This window comes from Serinus canaria, chromosome 2 (assembly GCF_022539315.1).
Source record: "Serinus canaria isolate serCan28SL12 chromosome 2, serCan2020, whole genome shotgun sequence".
Classification (NCBI taxonomy): domain Eukaryota; kingdom Metazoa; phylum Chordata; class Aves; order Passeriformes; family Fringillidae; genus Serinus; species Serinus canaria.
In genome coordinates, this window is record NC_066315.1 from 108487213 (window position 1) to 108510591 (window position 23379).

Consider the following 23379-nt stretch of genomic DNA (forward strand, 5'->3'; position numbering starts at 1 on the left):
TTTAAAAGCAAATGAAGTCTTTAAAACGTGTGTTGCACACTTTGCCCATGTACTTGCAACTTGTTTTACAAGCTTCACCTTCATTTCAAAACTTGAATATGTAAATACTGTTTTATGCACAGTGATAATGAAATGTCTTATGCAGTGATAACAAAGTGTAATGGTATGATATATGTGCAATGAAGCCTCAACCTGCAGGAGTCTATTGACATTTCAGATGTATGGATGATTTGTCTGAACAAGATATATGAAGTTATTAAGCTGTATGTGTATACAGTTGTGGGGTTTTCTTTCTGAAGTCCCCATCCTTATTCCTCATGTATCAATGTTAAGTTAAAATTAACTGATACCAGTTAATTTTGAAATGTGAGATCAATATCAATCCTTCAGCATTCGCATCTGAACAGCCCTGAAACCAGTTTTTCAATGGAGTCAGTTTCTTTTCTGCAATGATACTGGGTTTTTAAGAGTCACCTTACTTAACACCTGAGAGATTTAAAAACTTGTGAAAATGCAAAGTGCTGAAGCAGGGCTGTTTCAGGAGAAATTCAGTCAGGAAACAGATTCTACTCAGTTTTCTGCATCTGACCTGTCAAGGTTGGTTAGATTGACCTTGGTCAGGGTCAGGTTTAGACTGGACAAGGACATACTTGAGTGGTAGTTTGATTAAAAATAGAAAAAGGGAGCAGGAGAAGCTGATTAAAAACTTCGGCTGTTTATAGAACAGTTAGATACGAAATGTTTGCTGTGCCAGCTGATACCGATTAGGAATTATGTTTCTTAAACATAGAAATTATAGCCTCTATTTGATTTGGTAAAAAATGGTTTTCATCTCTTAGGCAATGAGATTAAATGATCAAAATCTGACAAAAACAGGGAAGCAACACCTTGAGTGAATTTTAGTTCAGGTGAATCATAAAATGAGATTTCTGACCTATTTTATTTACAATATTTTTTTCCTGACATTGCTGAAGTTTTTAAAAGACAGTAATTTCAGATTAAAAATTAATCTTTCATAATGAAGATAAAATGAGACATTCTGACAATTTCAAAGCTTTCTTTCTGATCCTTGACATTTCATGGGAGGCAGGAATTATTTTTCTGTGTTTGGTTAAAATTTTTATATGGAGTTCTAGGGCTCAGTTGTTTCCCTCAAAATTGTTCCCATCATTATGTGTTGAAACTTAGGTCTAGAAGAACATGTGCATTTGAATCTCTCTTGAATATTCTGGCCATAGTGTTGTCTTACACATCATACAGATATTAGAGATTACCATAATTAATGTAAACATGTTAAGGTTTACATTAATGTAAATATTAATTAATATTTCTAGGGACTGCATGGGCTGCATGGACTTGATTTTTGCTGCTTTTCAGCATTCTGATTTTGTGTTGTTCATTACTTCTAGTGGAAGTTGCAGATGCTTATCACACTGGAAATTGAAGTCCTACATGCAAAGCTACATGTACAGAAAATAAATTATTATTATTATGGAGAAAGAAACACAGGGGGAAAACTGTGGTTTAAAAAAAAAAAAAGTAAAAATCCCCAACTTTTTTCCAGAATTGCTGTTTCATTTATTTTAGAATATAAGGATGTTTTTTATATTCAGTTTGTGAACTTCTATTCAAACATACAAATACAAGACACCCAGGAATGATTGCTTAGAAAGGCTGTTCATGGTTTTACTCACTATGTGAGAAATAGTCATGTAACCTTATGTCAAGTATGTCCAAGGCAGTCCAAAATTGAAGTGTCCAGTTAAATAAAAGAATTAAGATTAGATTCTATAGGCATGTTATGGCAAGGAAATTGTTCTATATATCTTGTTTCGTTTTGTATAAATTGTTCAGTATATCTTATTATATGTCACCTTATCTCATTATGGATTCTCCACGTTGCAAAGGGAGTGTCTGAGTTGTTATTACTCAGGTAAATGGAGTCCAGATAGGGCACTGAAACTGGGGCTGAGGTGACCTGGGCTGTGTACCCCAGTCCTTCAAAGCCTCACTGGGTAACACCAGACCACTCCTTCCCTCTCCCAGTCTTCACATTTGTGATGGAAGTTCATCATAGCTTCCGTAGGCTCTGCACAGCTGCTGACTAGTAGCAATACTGGATTCCACAGAAATAATAGGCTCCTTTTTTTCCCATTTGTGAAGGACAATTTAGTACTACCTGAGTTGTGAGAGAAAAGCAGCTGTGAATCCTCCACAGAAGCAGTAGCTGAATTACTTGTTGGACATCCTGAGGTGGGGAGGGCACAAAGCTGCCGCAGGAGCAGATACAGATTTCCAGCCAAATGAGGAGGCAGTGGGTGCAGTCAATCCAACACAAAGCCATGTGCTAAGTGCTTTCGGTTGAGCTTGAACCACATCTCTAATACTGTTGACAAAGTAACACGAGCTGCATTTCATTATCTGCCTTTCTAATAATATCTTTTTTTCTTTCCCCTCCCCAGCCTGCTCCAGAGACAACTGGTGAGTTCTGTTTAGAGATCTATTTGTATGCACAGGAGGCAGTCAACAAAACCAGCTGCTCATAAACATGGCTACGACAGACACAGATTTATAATTACTGTTATTGTCATTGCATTAATTTTCACACTTCATAAAGATAACAGCAAGGGCTAATGTCCTACCTCGCTTGTCTTTTTATTTTTCAGAAATAGACGTAGATGGAGGAATTGATCAGGACATCTTTGACATAAATGAAGGTTTTTCAAAATTCAGTCTCAATTTTTTAAAAATAATTTTCATTATGGTAGTCACAGATCAATACCATAACTGAATGTTAATCTCCTCTTCCCTTTAGCTTTAGGACTAGACCTTTTTGAGGGAGACATCAAACTTCTTGTGGTGAGTTCAAATATAAAATACAAAGCCAAAAATGTGTCATTGACGTAAATGTAAAATATCACTGGCATGGAAATAATAGATGCATCCTGCTCTTACAAACAATAAATGTTGTTTATGTAACAATAAACTGAGGATGATTGGGGATGGAATTCTACAAAATGTCATAGACAGTGAAGGAGTCAACAGCATTTGCAGAAACATTATCCAGCATGAGATCTCATCAGTGATTAGATCAATCTTATTAGCTTCTGGTTTCCTTTTTTACATTGTCACTTTTAAGAGATTAGGCAGCAGTGATCATTATACAGGCAGGTTTGTATAAAAAGAATTCTTTGTTTATCTGTACAATATTCTGAGCCAGTTAAATTTACTGAGCAGTGCTGCAAAACCTTCATCCTGTAAGTAGATTGACTAAAACCGATGAAAAATTTAGATATCTAATACCACATTTTAAGGCATCTGGCCAGCATCCTTATCTGCTCAATGAAAAAAAAAATACATTTACATCTCAAAAATAGCTAGTAGGAAACCCCCAATGTGTCTTGCACTCTGAAAGTAGTCTGAAAATAGTGTTTTACTCTCCCTTTTGGGAGATATGCCAAATATGTCTCTGAAAGCAAGGACAGCACTTGCTAAAGGCACAGAAACAAATGCTTGCAATATGAAAAATTACAAAACTATTAATCTCAGTACAGTTTTCAGGACTTTAGATCGTAAGGCTTCCCATAGGAGCAGAAGGTCCTGTGCACATGCATCAAAAGCTTGGGTAATTTCTATGGAGAAAATGCAGCAGAAGTTGAAGACACCAGTAGAGGGACATGAAGGGATTTCAAACCCAAACCTCAGACCTCTGAGTAATCTTTTGAGGGTTTTCCTTTACATCTTACTTGGAACTGTAGGTTTGCTTTAGCACTATTGTAGTCCCTGATGCTAAATCCCTTTTTACTGAGGACTGCATACTTGTTTTCTTTCTGGATACAGGACCGGAACTCCATCATTGGTGACAACTATCGGTGGCCCCATGTCGTCCCTTACGTCCTTGAGGACAGCCTGGGTACAGTATTGCCCTTCACAGTGTCTGTATGTTGTGTTGAGTGAACTGTTCAACACAGGTTGAGAAAGTTCCTGTGTTGTCCTTTCCTCTCTTAATCTAGAGCAGGCCCTTTCCCACAGCAGGAGAGGGGCTGAGTGTGAACAAACAGGATTTATAATCTTGGTATCAGAACTGACTCTTACCTCCTTTCTTAAATGATTACCCTGCAACAGCCCAGCAGATTGTTTTGGTTTTGAAATCTGTTGTCTGAGATGTGAAGTTCGAGAAAGAAGAGGTGGAAAGAAGGCACTGAAGATATTTTTAAGGACAGAAAGCTTACCTGGCCATTTATGTACTTTACAGCAGTGAGGGCAAAATGGGATTCTGACAGACAGTTGGCAATGGTACATTGCTCAGTCCCCTATGTGAGTCAGAGACACGTCATAATTTGACCTCATCCTTTAAATCTTTGTGTTGAAACTATGCAAGTTGCTTAGAGGAGGTAACATAGATATAGTCTGAAAAATTCAAGTCCTGGAGAAATTCAGAGAGGGATCTGTAGCCTGCATTCTGTACTAGGTAAAATGTGAAGTCTTAATTTCCTATCTATTTAATACTTGTTTACATAAATCTCAAAAATATAAATGAATGAATCTACAAATTAAAACCCCCCTACAGTATCCTTCTATATACTCATCATGTCATATTTGATACATAAGTACCAAAAATAAATTACACAGGAGCAAAACAAGAGCAAGATACAGTGTTGCAAGACCCTAATTTATGTTTTTTAGGTCCCCTCTTTGGTTTTAATCCAACAAAAAATCTGTTTACTTTGATCAAAAGTTGCTGGAGCAAGAGCCACCCTTGAGACTTGCTCCATATGGATAATAGAAGAAATCTTTCTTTTCAGTATTGACAAGAACACTGTTTGCTTTGCAGAAATGAATGCTAAGGGAGTCATCCTCAAGGCATTTGAACAGTATCGACTGAAAACCTGTATTGACTTCAAACCTTGGGAAGGGGAGAAGAATTACATATCTGTGTTCAAAGGCAGTGGGTAAGAGAAGCAATTCAAAATAACTTCCATTATGTTTGCTTTCAGACTATTCTTTTGGCCAGTATTCAACCTAAAATTCATATATCTGGTCATGATTTTGCATTTTTGTTGTCACCATTTTCCCAGTCCTGATATTTCTTCTTAAATATAAGACAAAATCAAGTCCTTTAAGAGATATTTTACTGGACATGGTAAAAGGTATCAGAAACAAAGCAATTATGTTCTTGACTGATCTTTGGATATATGGAGTATTACTTTCAGCTGGGCATTCCTAGTATACCTTGGCTTCTAGGGGAAAAGAAAAACCAAGGAGAGATATGATAGTTCTCACTGTGGGGCAATGAATTTGCTTGAATGTAACAATGTAAATGCGCTTGAACAACTCCTTATGAGCATTCAGATAAAAGAGCAATATTTTTAAACTCTGCAACACTGAGATATTTTGCTGATATTTTGCTTTATTTACCTCTTTTGATGAATAGTCATGCTATTTCATCTTAAATATTGCAAAATAAGACTCCAGTAAAGAAGTAAAATTGCCCCAACTTCTTTCCTTCTGAGACATTCTCTGTCAAAACAGTGCAACAAGAACAATATATTCTTCACTCTGTGCTGAACCATTTCTCTTACAGAAAAGGAGAACAGGGAGAACTTGATAGCCTGGTGAGGAAATTTGCTTTCAGAAATTCATTTCCTGATATGAGAATGCATTCATAAATGGGAAAAGATTTTCTGATAAGAAAAATGTTTCTCTTTCCCTTTGGCTTGTTCTGAGATATTTGTAGCAGATAATTGTTTCAAAATTTCTTTGGTGTCTGACTCTTTGTATTTGCTGCTGTTCATGCTGTACACATGACACTGAAACTCAGCTCTAAAAGATGCATAATTGGAGACTCAGGGAGCAATGCATTTTCCTGTGCTAATGACTCCGACTTTTTGAGCTAAATGGAAAACTCATGTAGCTGAATTTTGTAATCCCCTAAAAAATGCATTGAATTTGCTAGCAATTGTACCTGAAAAAGAACCACAATATTTAGCCTATGGCAAGGAGGAGGCCTCTGTGCAATGTTTCATTTATATTTCTATTAAAAATAGATGAGTCATGGTGATGAAGAAGATGAATCCTTCTAGTTGGATAGCATATCTTGCCCTCACTGTCTGGTGTGTGGCTTGCCCTGAAGTGTTTCCATCACCTTAGCTGACACATCCACAGCAGAACTTTTTAAAAGATTGGAGCTAAATGGTCCAGGCTCCTGAAAAGGTCCATCCAGTTTCAGTGAGTCATCCTGTATCGCACAAAGAAATCAGGACTGACCCTGAATGAACTACTTTCATTTCAGGCCATTCCTTACTTCTGGAGTAATGGGTGTAAGCTGGGTAAACCAACCCATTTTTGCTTTGCCCTTCCTAATATATTGGAGTTTTTAAAATCAGGACTCTTCTATTTTCTGACTAAAGACTCAGCCCAGAGGGTACAGTGCAGAGAGGCACAAAAAGTTCCTGGCAACATAAAATTTTACCACTTCAAGTAAAGGTTGATAAATCACATCTTTGCCTTTCTGATCTTGGCTTGCATCTATAAAAGAAAGGAATGTGGGGGAACTTTTGTGTCAAAAGGATTTGAAGTAAGCCATAAAGTCCTCATCTGGATTACCCTTTTGAATTAAAATGAAGTCAGCCACAAAAGAAGCCAGCTGTCTTTTATTGTATTGACTGTCCTGTGTAAAAATGCATTTGTAGTCTCTGGTGTATGTACAGAGTGTATCAAGGCCCCGCACAAAGAGCCCTCTCCCTGTACACATTCTTCATCTATCATTCACCTTGGCTACTACCAGAATTATGTTAGCTCCTGCCTGTGTGCTGAGCAAAACACATGAGGTATGTAATTGTGAATTACAGAAATGCAGGGTAATCAGATGTGGCAAGATGTGGCTGCAAAGTTCACAGAGGAGTCTGGAAACCTGCAATGGATGTGCCATTTCACCTTACTGTTCTCATGAAGAGCAGGATTCATTCAGCAGGAAAACTAACGTGGTGGGGTAGAATCAAATGATTACCAGACCAGGGAGGATGAACATCATCTCTAGTATTTCCCATGGATTTTCATGGAGCTCTCCTGGGAGGCCACTTCAGCTCTTTGCCACTGTTGCACATGGCAAAGGGAATCCATGCAGGAGTAGATTGACACAGATCCCTGGCTCTCCAGCTTGGTGCTGGTAAGTCAGGGTGTCTGTGAGCTGATATTGGTGATCTGTGATACTGTGGGAAGAAAATTAGTAGCAGGACATTAGTATAAAAATGGGCCTGAAATAAGTGGCATCTCTGTAAGTGATGGAGTGTGTCTATTTACAGCCCCAAAAGGGGAATGGTGGGATGAGTCAGAGCAAGTACTTTCCTGTTCCTCCAGCCTCTGGATAGCAATGCAGGAAGCATTGAGTCACAGGCAATACAGCTCTCACATACCTGGGAAAAGCTGAGACTTTCCTCACCTTTCTCCCCTCCAGAAGACACAGGATTCCATGTGCCCATTGCTCTGGAGTGCCGGGTCTCACTCACCTAAGCTCCATTCTCAGTGCAGGTTGGCACAGACTGTGTGTTTGCTCCCTCTGTGGCTGTTGAATGACACTGTTTTAGGCACCTGGCAGACCAAAGGCAAGGGGCAGCTGCACCTACTGTCATTTGGATGTTGCTTTTGCCAAATGCCTTGGATGTGCCTGCTGTAGGCAGGTAGGAGGTGAACCCAAGCCTGTGATGGACTTCTTCACAACACAAGAATCAATGTGAGGCCTTGTTCAAGGAAAGACCTTGAAATTATGGATGCTGCATGTGCTCCTTAACAGGTCTCATGTTGTGATTTTAATGAGTAATCAATAGGCAAGGCCTGTGTTGTTCTGTGGAAAAGGAAATACTTGGGAATACGTTGCACTAATAAGTCACAGAGTTTGAAAGCACATGGTGTGCTTGTATTTTTAAATTTCTGGGGTGACAGGACTGCAAATTCTGTGGCATATTTTGTGCCTTATTAATTTTATGTTCTTCACTGGGTAAGTATTGATTTATTTGCTACATAAGATATCAATTTAAATGTATTTCTCTGTGCCTGCTACTTTGTGGACATAGGGTGCCATTTATTGGCCTGTGCAGATAACTCACTAAATTCTTTCACCCTTTAATAAAAACTGCAGCACAGCTGCAGTTTTGCTCTTACTTGGGAGTGTGTGAGAGCAGCAAGTGCTGTAGCACAGTAGCTCACAGAGAGCCAGAAAGAAAAGAGCTTGTGAAAAGTACTGTCAAATCCATCAATCTGTCAGAAGGTAAACACAGCATGCAGAAGCACACCTTGCCTGGCAGCCACAGCCCCAGGCAAAGTAAAATGCCAAAACAGGACAGAGAAAAGCAGGCAGAGGAGAGAATGTTCATGAACACACTTCTCCTTATGTTAGGGACATGCTCAAAGTGTGCTCACAGTCACATATTGTGGTCTAGCTGAAAATTGTTAATTTGCAGTAATTTAATTGCTCTAAATTATGTGCCCACAACCTTTGATGTTCCAGAGTACTAAAGAAATCATCATCAGTTTTCTTTTGTCAGAAACAGCTCAACATTTTTGTTTGAATAGATGAGGACCGTCTTGTTCATCAAAACAGAGCTAAGTGTGAGAGGAAGGGGTATGATAAAGAACAGATCAATGGAAAAGTGCTCTCTGTACAAAATGTCACTTCAATGCTCAGGTTAAAAACATAACTACAAAATCATAGACTGATTTTGAGGTTTTCATGGCATGGGGATGGTGTGTATCTCACAGAGCACTCTCTCATTTTATGTCAATGCCAGCTGCTGGTCCTCAGTGGGAAACTTGCAAATGGGCCTGCAGCAGCTCTCCATTGGAGCCAACTGTGACAGGATTGCGACAGTCCAGCATGAATTCCTGCACGCCCTGGGATTCTGGCACGAGCAGTCTCGGTCTGACAGGGATGATTATGTGACCATTGTCTGGGACAGGATTCAGTCTGGTCAGTCACTCCTCTGCTATCCTCTCAATCTCTGGTGTTCGTGGTTTAGCTGTGGAATATCCCTTCCAGCCATCTTTTGGGGGTCATGCTATTCTCTCACCTGGACTTACTTTTCAAAGCCAGTGTATCAATAAATTAGATATAAAGGGAAGTCTGCTTGAAACATAAATTTTCATTTGTTCTTGCTGTTGTAATTCCTTGTGCCATGACAGTTTCCGAAGCTCTGATTAGATATCTGAATCCTCTTATGCTATGTGTTGTACCACAGGGTAGCAGAGAGGATAATTTATTTTGTTTAAATGAATGCTCTAGAAATACACTTACTCTAGAAGCCCTTAACTAAATAGAAATAACTAACTACCTCCCCCCCCCAGTCTGAAAAATCCAGTGTGACCAAAACCAGTGGAAAATTTCCAGTGAAAAAACTGGTCCTTCTCTTTTTGCCTGTCTGCTACACCTGGTGCCAGCAGCAGAGCTGAGAGAGCAGAGTGTGCAGAGGGTGGGCAGGCAGGAGAGACCTTTCAGGGTCTGTGTCACACTAGCAGTCACTTTAGAAATGCAGCTTGTGAATTTTAAGTGTTGGTATATTTGGCACAAGCCTGAGAGATGGCACAGAATTCCTCAAGACTTTGCTCTGTCTCTGACTCTTTAGCTTGTCGTTGTCCTCTGTGACTTTCAGGCTGTTCAGAAACAAAGTTATATACACAGACTTGATGTTTTCCTAACATAGGTAGACACAGAAGACTGAAAAACTGGATAATGATTAAATCTAATGCATTCTTATTTAGTCCTGATCAATAGTCAGGTGCATACACAATTATATATTACAGAAAATTACGTAGACACTGTTATTTGATTTCCATTATATTTTGCTGACTCTTTAGTGACAAGCTCCACTATTGAGAGACATTTGAAACTGCTGCAATTTTTTTTACACTGACCAGAATGTAGTTACTGTATTTTGACTGATTTAAATTTTGACTCCGCATTGGGTAGTTAGCAACTCGTTCTTTGCTCATACTCCAGAAAACATCTGTAAAGCTAAATTCTGTAAGTTTATCTGATGACAACTCTAAATTGCTTATTGTTACCTAAAATGACTAGCAATTGAATGTCAGAGAATACAGATTAGAAACAGTTGCAAATTATAGTAATTAGAGTACTGAAACATTCTCTCCACTCTCGTATATCACAAGCCCATTAAAGTTTGTAAGTTGTTCCACAGGTAAAAGTTTTCTGGTAGCAAAAATTTTGCTTCATCCAGCAGAAGTCATCAGTGGCTGAAAGAGGAAAGAGCCTTAGACTGGCAATAAAACTGCTTTACAAAATAAGTACAAGTAGATTACTACAAAAAATATTTTGAGATGTGATAGATTCTCTGTCACTTCAAGTCTTTACATTAAAATTTGATTCCCTTGAGCAACAGACAATCTTTCCTTCAATTTTGCCATTTAGGTAGAGAACATAATTTCAATAAATATGACGATAAAAGATCAGACTTCCTGAACGTTCCCTACGACTACAACTCTGTGATGCACTACAGCAAGACTGCATTCAGGAATGGAACTGAGCCCACCATCCTCACCAACATACCAGACTTCATTGATGTCATAGGACAGCGGATGGATTTCAGTGAGTACGACCTGCAGAAACTGAACCGGCTCTACAACTGCAGTAAGTTTCTCCGTTTATTTTATATCATTTTAAAGAAATGAGGGTGATACATGCATGTTGGACCCATCCAGACACACAAGTGAAAGTGATGCTAACATATTTAGAGAAGTGAATTGTGTTAAAAATACCAGAAATAATGGCACAGCTATAAATAGCATCCCTCCTGCAGAAACACTGCTGAGTAGCAGAGGTTTCTGTGCAATTTTATCTGACCTTTAGTTAAAAACCAGCTTTGCTCAGCAGCTGACTTTTGTTCATCCCTCGGGTGGCTGTTTAAAATGTGTGCTTCTGCACAAAGCCTTTTGTTTTTTCCCTGTATTATTCCACAGCTGATGCTCAGACACTGCACAGAAATGAGCATCTTTGCTGTGGCTGTCATACCTACTCCACTTTCATGGAATCTGTGAGACACATTCATGCCTATTCATATATACCCTATCCATGCAAATAGGGTACAGATGCCATTCTGAATAAAATGCAAGCTTTCTAAATTTTCTTGTTAAGCTTCCAACCTGGTCTCTTACAAAAGTGGTCAAAAGAGTTATTTTGCTCAGGTGGTGTTTATTTTACAAAGCTGAGTAAGAGACAGAGAAATCTAGATAAGTCCATTATCAAATTGGAATATAATTCTGTAATTGTTGCTGCATTCAGTGTGCCCTGACACTCAGAAAAAAACTTTTACAATATCCCAAGTAGTGAGTACTGGCGTAAAATTCTATTTTAAGCATTATTATACAGATTCCTTGAACAACTATCAAACTGGTTTATTAAAAGGGAGCAGTTTTTTGAGCATAAAATTCTGATGAAAATATTTTTATTCACGTAGGTCTAAATTGAACACACACGTGCAGCCTTTGCTTCTAGCACTTGCTGCACAATCACTTAGGCATTATAAAAGTGCTTACAGCTAAGGATGTCCTTCACAGAGGATGGGGTCCTTCTTCCTCTCCATTAATCTTATCTGTTTTCCATCCTTCTTGTGCATTACAGAAATCTTTCATGATGTTTTATCTTTATTCTGAACCCATAGGCACATTCCCCAAATGAAAAAAAGCCCCAGTCCTGCTGATATCAATGACAAAACTTCCACCACCTTCAGTGCAATCAGGACCTGCCCCTGCTCCCCAGTCCCTCTCTTGGCTTCATGTGATTATAGTGTGGATGGTATTTGCAGAGACATAAATATTGTCAGATCACCCACCAGTGCCAGGGAGGATGGTGTTTCACAGGCCCCAGCCCTTACCCACACAAAAGATTACTTCATTTGCTCTGAACATGATTTAAGGAAACGTGTGAGCTAAATTTCTGCTAGAGGCCCATGTGGACAGGAAATCACATTAAAAAAGGAACTCTTCACTCTTAAATAGAAGAAAACAGCCCACAGCATAAGAAATACTGACAGATTGTATGCTCCAATGTGTAATTCACTGCTTTCTTTGAGGCCATATGATAACAGTAGATTTTAGTCTGCTTTCCCCTTGGAGCATACTGCTTGACAGAGCTGACCATGAGGTTTCCCTCAGCCTCTGCAAGTTGGGACATGGCTCTCATCCCCCACATGTTTTCTTCTGATCCAGTCTCTAACTTCATACCAAACAAGTGTCTGGCTTTGGTGCAGACAGAACTCACAACCTGCCTCACTCATTGCCCCTTCACCTGTTTCAGGAAGGAACCTCAGAAATACATCATAAACTACTGAGTCTTGCTTTTCTGTCCTCCTGGCATTCAGGTCAGCTCTCCATGCCAGCCAGCACTTTCTACTTAAGGTCTTTAGGTTACTTCCTTCCTGTTTGGCCAAATCAATTTAATGTTTTGCTTTGTATTTTGATTTCAAAGAGTTCCTACACCTAATAATTCTCCATTTTTGCTTACCTTTCTCCAGCAGTCAGCATAACATTTGCTGTGAAAACCTGTTCGTAGTTCTTGCAACATTGTACTGAACTGTACATTAAAAAATATCTGCCATACACTTCTGACTACCTTGCAGCCTCTAGAGGGTTTTTAGCTTTCTGTGAGGACAGCACAAAATATCTCAGCAGTAGACCTGAATTGGCAGCAGTTCATTCTTAAGTGCTTCCCAGAGCTGCAGCCTAAAAGTGAAGCATTTGGTATTGTACTGAGGCTGAGTTTTGTGATACTCAAGGTCTTTTTGTTGTGCAAGGAAACCTTTAAACGTTTGAGCCACAATATTTTATACATAGTTTAAGAAGTATTTCATTAACTTAGCTCTTTTCAAATCATGTCTGATATTGCATATGAGCTCAGACATGGTCCAATGGGAAACAAAAACAAGAACAGGGATAAAACTGTGCTGTGCTATCTCTCACCTCTCCAGAGTTTGCTTTAGACAGAGAAAATATTTCATATGGTGTTCTCCCTTTCATGTTTAACTGCACAGTCTTCCTTCTCCTAAATTTTCATTTGTTACATGAAAGATATTGTAAAATTTGTATGACAAGAAATATCCACTGGTCCCAAATACATATTTGCCAAATGTTTTGTTTTGTTTTTGTTTTTTTTTTTAATTCAATGTTTGGAAAATCAAGGTTTGTTTATTCCTGCCAAATAGCTTCTGCTCTTCTATATTTCAAAATAAGCACTCCAGCTGATACATTAGAGAGTTTGTATCAAAATCTGTGGCCATGTGTGGACTGGCCCAAAGAAAGCAGAACAAAGAATGGGAAATCTCAGGATCTTTAGACTATAAAATGAAGGTGTGTGGATTGGGTTGATATTAGTGTTTCTTTTATAAATGAAAGACGTGATCTGATAATTAGCAGATGCCCTCCTGTGTTTGGTGAGGGCCCAGAGTGTTCCTGATGACATCTTATTAATGTCAGTGTTAATCACCAAATGTTTTGAGTTCCTGGACATTGTATGGATGAATGCTGATCATATTTGAAGCCACTGATTACTTGGTGTTTGCATTTAGTCTTTCTCTGCTCATTGCTTTGGACCTTCAGAATTAAAATGTGTTATGTAATAGAGATTCACTTTTTTTTTTTTTTTTTTTAATGTCATAGCCTCCTCCCTAAGTTTCATGGACACGTGCAGTTTTGAACTTGAAAATATATGTGGCATGATTCAAAGTTCAGATGATAACAGTGACTGGCAGCGTTTGTCTCAGGTTCCTGCTGGGCCAAATACTGATCACACTAATATGGGAGAATGCAAAGGTATGAGAACAAAACTCTTATCTTTCTGGGAGGTGTTTTCTGCAGCAGCATGCAGGGTTCCTTCAAGCTTGGCCTTGTTATCTGGTTATTTTTTGGCAAACTGCAGTTTACTTTTTAACTAAGCAGCATAAATCTACATACCTAAGGACATCATGTGATATGTAGATTTTCTGCTTATTTCAGAGGATCGAATGTCTTTATCTCTTTTGATCAGTTTTTTTGGTCTTGGTGTCACATCTTGTCATGTGAGTTATATAAAGCACTGAACCTGTGATAGAGGCACACCAAATAGATTGCTGCTTTTCTCAATAATTGCTCAATAAGTCCTTGGACAGGAGTAGGATTTTGAAATGTGTATTATCAGGGCTGAGGTGAAAAATTAATTGACAGTCTAGCTAGATGTATCTCAACCTGTCAGAACAGTCCAAGAGTTCAGGAGTTTAAATCAGTCCTCCAGGGTGTCAGCTGTGAGTAACTGGGTAAAGAGTAAAAGCCCATGGTTTGGGTACAGTTTCCTGGAGATAATAAAATGAGGACAAAAGCTGCAAAGAGAATAGTTCTGCCTTTGGAAAAGGTGGACAGGTGATAGTCCTCAGTCAGAGATTTGTACAGGATCTGCCTAACCCTGACCTGACTGTATCTTCTAGAGTAATTGCAATACAGCAATAACAAAGTCAGCACATCAGAAAAATTCTGTTTTCTCTCCCCTCTACTGCTCATTTCTCATTGACTTTTGGCAGATTCTGGCTACTTCATGCATTTTGACACCAGTGTTGGAGGAGAAGGAAGCACAGCTGTCCTGGAGAGCCGAATTCTGTATCCCAAAAGGGGTTTTCAGTGCTTGCAATTCTATTTATATAACAGTGGTAACGAGAATGACCGGCTGAATGTCTGGGTCAGGGAGTACTCGTCAGCCAATCCAAATGGCACTCTGAGATTCATCAAAGAGATAAAAGGTATGGAAGAAAATTGCATTTTGTTTTAAGCTATCCTCAGTACTTTTCAAAGTACTGGGGAAAATTATTATGGCAAAGTCACTCATTTCCTTGTGCTGTTCTTTGGCTTCTTCTCTATCTATGTAATTGATTCGTTACTGCTGAAATTATACCTGATGGATCCTCAGTCAGCTGCTTTCCTATAATATAATAAATTGCCACAAATTTCAAACTCTTGTATTATCTAGATAGTTTTCTCGCCAAACTAGCTAAAATTCCACGAGCAATCATTTTAACTGTTCTAGAATTGCTGGTATCAATAGTAGCTGATGAAGTCAGAATATTAGAGTAAATTACAATTAATAAGGAAGTATAATAAAGAAATGGAAAGCATAAGTGCCTTGGAATATCTAAGTTAAAAAAAGATAAATAAAATTTAAATGACTTAACTGAAATATATGAGCAACAGATCATGATTTGAGTTGTAGTTTGAAGAAGATTTCATTCTTGTGGTTTTAGGAGCCTATGGCCTACAGAATGATCAGTTGAGGTCAGCTAATGGATAAGAGCTCTTTAAGCTAGAATTGCCAAAGTCACCTTATGATTACATTACTTTCTCAAATACTTAACCATTATGAGGTCTCCATTTCACCTACATCAACTCAGAAGGATCTGAGCAAGTTCTTTTACTAAATAGGTATAATTTCTATCTCTTTTTGTCCCTTTAGGCTCAGCTGCAGTTGGTGCCTGGGATTGTTTTTCCACTCTTTTCTTCACCTCTATGGCTTCACCCTCTGTGCCCTATGAGCTAACAGGCATCCTTAATGTAAGAGCTGCTAAGGCAGATGTAGACTTCACATCAGTCTGAGCCCTCCAAACTCTTTCAAGCCCTACTTTGATGCCAAGAGTAACTTCTCCTGACTTCAGCTTTCCTCACAAACACTTTTTGTGTCTATTAGGCCCCATCTCCCATTCCTGCTTTCTCAAGTCCATAATTTCCTTTGGAGACTCTGATCTCATAAGTGTGTCCAAAGAGGCACCCTATTTTGACAATCTGTGGCAAAACTTTTAGGAATGGTTCAAGACCACTTTTGCCCCAAGCTGTTTCACTTCTCTCAAGTGAGAAGTTACCAATGCAGTCAATAACCTGGAAGTTATTGAACAGCGACACTGCAGCCCCTTCCATCCCTGGACTGACACCCTGGCTGAGTTGGTCATGGTTTGCACTGAACTGTGATGTTCATAGTTCAGTGGCTTAGGGACAATCCCTGAACCCTTCCCACTGGTTAGTGGCAGCTGGGGATGTTTGAACTGCATGTATTACATGTAAAATCCTTTAGCTTCTGCAGAAGGCAATTTCATGGAAAACAGTGGGATGCTTTTCTTCTTGTTTCTTGGTTAATTTTTTCCCTCCTAATTATAACAGTAAGGAAAAATGTCAAGAAATTAAGACATATTTGAGATCCATTGTGCTGTGTTTCGGGTTGTTAGGAGAGTGATGCAAATGAGTTCTGTACCTTGTTCAATGAACGCAGCTGTGCACAGGAACAAAAACTTTCTGTGCAGATGAACTAAAACCAGGCCACAAAAGAAACTGTTTTAGTGCACATACTTTTAAAAAAGGGTGTTCTACTTTCACAGACCTCACAAGGCCCCTGTGCAGAGATCTTTGCTTTTGTGTACACGGCTCTTGGAATCTAGTGGAATTTGCTAGTGCAGGCACTTTTGGATGCAGCATCAAACTTGCAGTGAGGTTCTATTGCACGAAGTAGGTTTTGCAAATGACTGGCTTTAATTTGACCTTAGTACCATTAATCATGTGAATAGTGCTTCTGCTCAGGCAAGCTTCCAACAAGCCATTTAGAAATGCAAAAAAAAAAAAAAAAAAGAATGAACTAGTTTTGTAGTTCTAGGTTCCCAGAATCCTCTGGAGCATTTTTTGTTGAGCATGTTGTGGTTCAGTTATTGGAATATAACTTGTTCAGAATTTTTTCTTTTTAACAATACAAGTGAAACTCTTTCTGCAGATTTAATAATCAAACTCCTGGATTAATTTAATGAAATTTTATTAAAAATGTAAAACAAAAAGCAGTTTTATAACCCATCAACAAGTGCTATTATGCATATTAATTGTGTTAAAATATTTTCTTGAGCAAATATGATCTTGAACTGAAAAAGTAACATCTACAGAAGAAATATTCCATCACATCAGTGCCAGTGAATTGAAAGATTCTTACACAGTGTTGGTATGGGGTTCACAGACCTGTGCAGTGTTTGACTGTATTGCTGAGTCAGAAACCTCTACCCTTGTTTTTCAGGTTCACCTGAGACCTACTGGCAGCTCCATCATGTTTCTTTGAATGTCACCAGTAAATTCCGGGTTATGTTTCAAGGCGTGAGAGGAAGTGGTTTATCAAATGGAGGCCTCTCCATTGATGACATCAACTTGTCAGAAACTCAGTGTCCCCACCACGTCTGGCATATCCGAAATTTCACACATCTCCTCAACACAAGTCCAGCAGGGAAAGGAGGGATAATATACAGCCCACCTTTTTACTCTAGTGAAGGATATGCTTTCCAGGTCAGCTTGTATGTAAATGGTACCACTGATAGCCCTTTTAATTTAGGAATATACTTGTCCTTGATTTCTGGAGCAAACGATGATCATTTGAAATGGCCCTGTCCATGGCAACAAGGTACCATGATCCTGCTTGATCAGCATCCTGATATTCGCCAACAGATGTCAAACCAAAGAAGTGTAACAACAGACCCTCAGAAGTTTTCAGGTTAGTTAAAATCAAACATGTAAAACACAACCAAAAGACAAGGGGTCACATCTCCTCTTTGTGTAAATTAATGCGTATTTTTTAGCTTCTGGAATGTTTCATATGTTTGCAGCAATAATATTGATCCACAGACAAGAAAAAAATTAAACCTACAAGCAAGTTAAGCTGGGACTCAGGATTTCAAAGTTGCATTTGCATAAGAAACAGGTGGATCATCTATTCCTAAAGTTTCTTTCATATGCTCTGTGAGGGTACATATATTTCTGTTTTAATGAGAATGGAAGTTTTCCAGAAGTCATGGAAAGAAAAATACTGAATTAACAATGCAGGCAGTTTATAGCAGATAAAAATAGAGCAACTATCAAGCAAATTCCAGCCCTCCTTGTCAAAGGTTTGGTGATGCCAGCAAAAGCCTCTGGATGGACAAAGTACTGATTCATATTATGTAATCTGTACTTGTTCAAGGTGTGAGAAGATAAGGGCTGTTGTCCACAATAACTTGGAAACATGACAGTTGAGGTAAAAAGTAACTCTGAGAAATGACAGGATTCTCTACAGAGAGAGATATTAAAGAAAATGCCCACATTCAGCATTGGATAAAGTTTGGATTTGAGCCATAATGACTTTCTTCTTTTTGCCAAAAGAAATCATCTCTGCCACTGAATTATCTTTGTGGACTTTCAGACCAGAAAGGAAGGAAGGCACAAAACCATCCAATTCATATTATTATTTGAAAACCAGTATGTTTTTCATTGCATTTTCTGTGACACTGACTCTACATGAATACAAAGTGGGTAATGAAGAAAGACTTAATGTCCTTTTTGTAAATGAAAGACACACCACACCATGTCCTCCATAGATGTTTGTAAGAGCACATTTTCCTTGTGCTTTCTGCTGTTACAGCCACAGTGCCCTTTTCCTTCTCTGACCGTGTGGACATGCAGTCTGTTTGCTCTCTGCTTCTTCTCCCTTGTTTATTCATATATTGCAAATAGTCCACGATTTCCAAGGGAAGCCTTGTAACACACACTTATCTAACCAGAGAGGTGGTGGAGCAGGCAGATCTTTCTCCCTCTGTCAGATTCTTTCATGGACAATCAGGCTCAGCTTTGAGCTTTAGGACAGGTCTTGATGGAGCAGGCATCAGTGATCTGTGATCATTTAGGTTGCTCAAATATCTTGTGCCCCACATCTACTGCAGGAGATGCTCTCTTTTGAGAAGCCCTGCATTAACTCATGTTATAGATGATTTATGCGCTACTTCTTGACCACCTCACTTTAGTGAACTAAAAAGAAAATACAACAGGTTTTTAGCTAGCTCTACAATAACCTCACCTCCAGAGGGTTCTTTTCTCAGTACCTCAGGCTAAATCAAATCATTGAAGATCTCCATTGTCTTGTGCCTCTCATCAGTGGGGGATCCCAGGCAATTGAGGTTTCTGCTGAAACACAAATCCAGAGCAGTCTCACATTCACATTCTTTTTATCTTTTTTTTCACCCCAGAATCTTCATTGAACTATACTTGGGATAGGCCAGATAAAGTAGGATCTGAAGCAACTTTTCCCAATGGAACTAAATACATGAGAGGTCCAGGAGTTGGAACAAGTGCATTTTTAACTCACGAGAGACTTAGAAGCCGCAACTTTATCAAAGAAGATGGTGTTTATATTCTTTTAACAGTGGAAGGTATGTAAACATAGCTGATACTCTTTACAATGCAGCAAAGTGTCAGATAACAAGTCACTAGTTCTGTAGTGATAAGTACACAATGTACTTTGCACTTGAGCAGTATTTGAATTATGCCTGTGTCTAAAGTCAAATCATGTGTTTGAATAAATTTGTGACCAGGTACATACACAGTATAATTCCTTTATCTCATGTGAAGGCGTATAAAACAATCATGTGCAAATTATTTTGAATATATTAATTTGAATAAAATTATTTGTTTCTGAAAAAATTCTAGAGGACATTTCCAAAATACATCATACTTCCTGAAAGGCAAAAAAGACTGTTTCTCTGTAATACCTTTGGACAGGCTTACTGCTTTTTTATTATTAGAAATTAGCATTAGAATTAAAAGAAAAATAATGTGGACCAAAGCCCTTATTGCCTGTGGGTTCCCCGTGCAGATATATCGCATCTCCTGTCAACTCAGCCGAGCACTCCACCCCCTCTTGTTACAACTACAAGTGCCAGCACCACCAAACCTGGCCCTGGCCCTACTGCCACCACCAAGCCCCCCAGTGGCACTGCGACCACCACCACCACCACTGCATCCACCACCACCACCACGGGCAGCACCAACCAGCCCGGGGATCCCGAGGTTCCGGCTCTCTGCCCAGACAACCCCTGTGCAAACGATGGTGTCTGTGTCATGGTCAACAGAGCGCCCGTCTGCAGGTAACTGCCTTTGTTCACTCTCCAGTGCAGCTTTAGGGTGAGTATTGAGAGTTTCTGACAAAATAAATCTTTGCTCCCAGTGAAAGGAAAGACAGAGCGTAGCTGATTAAGGCAAGTATTTGCAACTGCTCCCGTGAGACTGAACTTATGGCCAGTTTGGGCAACAAAGCTCCTAACCTCAGCATTTGATCCTTTTGAAGTACTCTGCTTGACTTTCCTGTAAATTATATTTTAAATGTGTTTATTATTTTCAGTAATGTATTATTCCAAGTCTTTAGAATTTGCCATAAGAAAATGTAGAAGAGTTGAATAAATGTAATTGAAAGAAAAGAGTATTTATATAATTAGAGTAGATTTGCAATACTTATCATGTAGGAAGCAGAGTAGACATTATTTTAAAATTTGATTCAGAAATATTGTACAGTGCAAATTATGACCATGAGTTACCAAAGTGCAGTCGTTCACCTTTGAAACCAGCAGTGAAAGCTGAGGAATAAAAGATTGTTTGCCCTGCAAGGAGATTAATATCAACTTTTATTTAATTCTCTGTGGATATTTAATTCTCTCTGGATTTACGTAACCTACCTGTCTGATTAGCATTGTTCCAGCTCTCAAATAAGCTCTGAGGCTGAAGACAGTAACCTTAGATGCTGTTTCAGGGCAGGTAGTCTGGGGGAGTCCTGTGAGGAAAACATAAATGCCAAGAGCCACAGGAGTCAGGATGACTCATTAAGTGTTATATATCCCCATTTAGAAACCTTTTAAAAAATAATCCTTGTGCAACTCATTAGAAGCAGGTCACAAATAGGACTAAATGTCAAGAAGTAGTTCCAAGAAGACAAAAATAAAAAATATGCTCAATGTTATGCTTCATTTCAAAATGATGGAAAGAGAACATTTATTTTCTGACCTCTCTGGACTCTTTGAAGCTTTAGTGCCTTTGCAAACTACTTTCTGTCCTACAGAAATGTGTGACAAGCAGTCAGTTTCCACCCCAATTTTCTGTTGGGAAATGGGTGGGAATGTGATACATCTGTTCAAGCTGAATCACCTGGAATCCCCCCAGCAGGCAATATCTTTGCAGTGTACTGCAGACTTGTTTTCAGGGCTGAGGTAGTCCTGAATAAATGGCTTAGACAGGAGCTAGAAAATCAATACATAAGGAATAACCAAGGTTAGAAAGATGGAGGTGGGTGTGCTAACTGTAGTGCTGGGTAAGGTGATGGAATCAAAGCCTGGGGATTGTTTTCAGTCCAAAAACTGGATGGCTGCTGGGCTGTGAATTTATTTTCTTACCTGCTTGTTGGGTGAAGGCAGAGGCAGCTCTTACAAGTTCTTTAAATTTGAAAATTAAAAAAATAAAAGCTCCATGGATCAGCTGCATCCAAGCATTAAGAGGTCAAGAGGATCAGGAAGGCATTTAGGATTTCTGGCAAAGGCTCTCTCTGAAGGCACAACCTGTGAAATATCAGGAAGCTGAAAGAAACATCTTTAGGTGTGTAAGGACAGTGGGCCACTAAGACAACTTTAATAGAAATCCATTTTAAGATGACTTCATTATGCTTTAGGATATAGAAATTACATCAGAGATGCCATTTTTCTGAAGTAGATATTTTCACACCTTTAATATTTAGGTGATAGTAAATGTTAGTTCTTTTTTGCTTTCTAGATGTCCAGCAGGTGACAACTGGTGGTACATGGGAGAAAAGTGTGAAAGGAAAGGCTCAACTCAAGAAAATACTGTAATAGCTGTGTCTTCAACCATAACTGTGTTTGTTGTAATGCTTATTGTCACCATCACAACTGCAGTGTGCCTTAAAAAGAAATACAAAGAAGGAAAGGAGAATAAGGAGAGTGTGACTCTAGAAGAAGTAAGTATCTTATCTCTTTCAATAAATATGGGCACAGGCATTCATATCTATAATCACTAAAAACGAAAGAATCAAATTTAGTAAGAAGTAAATGGGAAGATGCCAACTTTTTGAAGCCTAAAGACTACAGGTTAAGAATTAAAGAGCTCCTTTAAGTGACACTGATTTATCAAACACCAAAACCCCACTTAATTCAAAATCTCTTCTACTCTTCCACCTCCCTCCACTCTGCCCCAATGACAGCCTTCATTGAGTGGGATAGTGTGAACATAGGGGTTCATTTTCAATTTGTAATTAAACCATGTTTTCTGCTCAGTAAACCTGTATTTCATCTATTGCTGCCTATTCTATTAAATCCCCCCTGGATATGGTGCTAAAAAACGCATCCCAGGATGTCAAAACAAAAAGCAAATCTAAAAAATAATTTTCCACATTCAAAGGCCATTTTTATGCAAGGCATGAAGTAGTTGTGGAAATATTAACTTAAGGCAAGGTTGAGAAGACAGCAGGTTAAAACTATCTAGATGACAGGATCAGAAATGCCATGTACTGGACAGAAGCAGCATTTGGGCACATTTTCACAGGAAATTTCATACAGTCTGAGACACATGGACTCTTACTTTAAATAGAGGCTTGTCCTGGAAATAACAAGCGTGACATAGTTTAGAGGGACTCACAGGGCACAGGAGAAATTTTGTAAACAAACTGAAGAGGAATATTCTTCTAGAAAGCAGAGTTCCATTTTCAATTTTGTCCTAATGGTCTTTGTGTGATATCCCATTGAGTTGAAGTACCTCTGTGCAGTGTCAGATACTTGACACTGCTACTTTATGACCATCTAATAAATAGTTTTGGTTTCTTTGCAAGTAATGCTCTTACATTATACACATACTTCCCTTCCCGATACACTTTTAAGATGTGGGTTTGGTTTTTTTTCCCTCACTTAGACTAAAACATCCTTCTGAAGATAATGCAAACAAGCATCAAAGACACAAGATGAGCATCACTGCAAAACCACAACTACGTCATCATTCTTTCTGTTCCTTTTATCTCAACCATCATGATAAAAGTTTGTAAAGTCTGGAAAATAATTCATCATCTGGATAAAACACTGTGCTAGAGTCAGTGGAGTGTCTGACAGTGCTGTGTATCCTCATTCAATAGAGAAAAATGGAAATATGTTGTGTGACACAGCCGCCTTGTCCTTCAAGTCTACCTAAACATGAAGAAAGCACAAAAACAGCATCCTGAATTTCAGTCAACACAGGAAAGTCTAAATTTGCTATATTATCATTGTACAGCTGTCTGTAATAAAGAGGAGCTGGACCCTGTGTTCACAGGGTACCCAGCAGTTCTCAGTCCTGCTGCAGCTGTCAGTCCGTGGTGTGAGAGTTTGTGAAGTGTGGGAGCGTCTGGTTCATTTGTTCTTTGGTTGTGATCTACTCACTATAAAAGAAATAACAAGTAATGAGGAAAGTAATAAATGACTCTCACAGACACACATTAATGAGGAAGTCACAGTAGAGATAATAATGAGGATCCAGAATGCTTCAGCCACTGATTGATGGTCC

At 38.8% G+C, this 23379-nt stretch overlaps 1 protein-coding gene across 1 annotated transcript; it reads left to right on the forward strand.

Moving 5' to 3' along the window:
• Positions 1-511: 511 nt before the first annotated feature.
• Positions 512-23123, forward strand: MEP1B (meprin A subunit beta). Its single transcript, XM_050971027.1, has 15 exons — positions 512-597; positions 2399-2481; positions 2667-2717; positions 2816-2859; positions 3841-3913; positions 4835-4952; positions 8787-8965; positions 10421-10639; positions 13663-13815; positions 14556-14771; positions 17069-17536; positions 19041-19223; positions 19667-19937; positions 21607-21808; positions 22756-23123. Exons 1-15 carry the CDS (start codon positions 512-514, stop codon positions 22771-22773), a joined length of 2364 nt encoding a protein of 787 aa, XP_050826984.1. The 3' UTR covers positions 22774-23123.
• The last annotated feature ends 256 nt before the right edge of the window (positions 23124-23379 follow it).

Excerpts from the sequence above, each read along its gene's own strand:
- MEP1B (XM_050971027.1), top strand. The coding sequence starts at position 512 with ATGCAAAGTGCTGAAGCAGGGCTGTTTCAGGAGAAATTCAGTCAGGAA. Across the intron at positions 598-2,398 it reads TCTGCATCTGACCTGTCAAG|TAACACGAGCTGCATTTCAT; the intron begins GTTGGTTAGATT and ends CTGTTGACAAAG. Across the intron at positions 8,966-10,420 it reads CTGGGACAGGATTCAGTCTG|GTAGAGAACATAATTTCAAT; the intron begins GTCAGTCACTCC and ends TTTGCCATTTAG.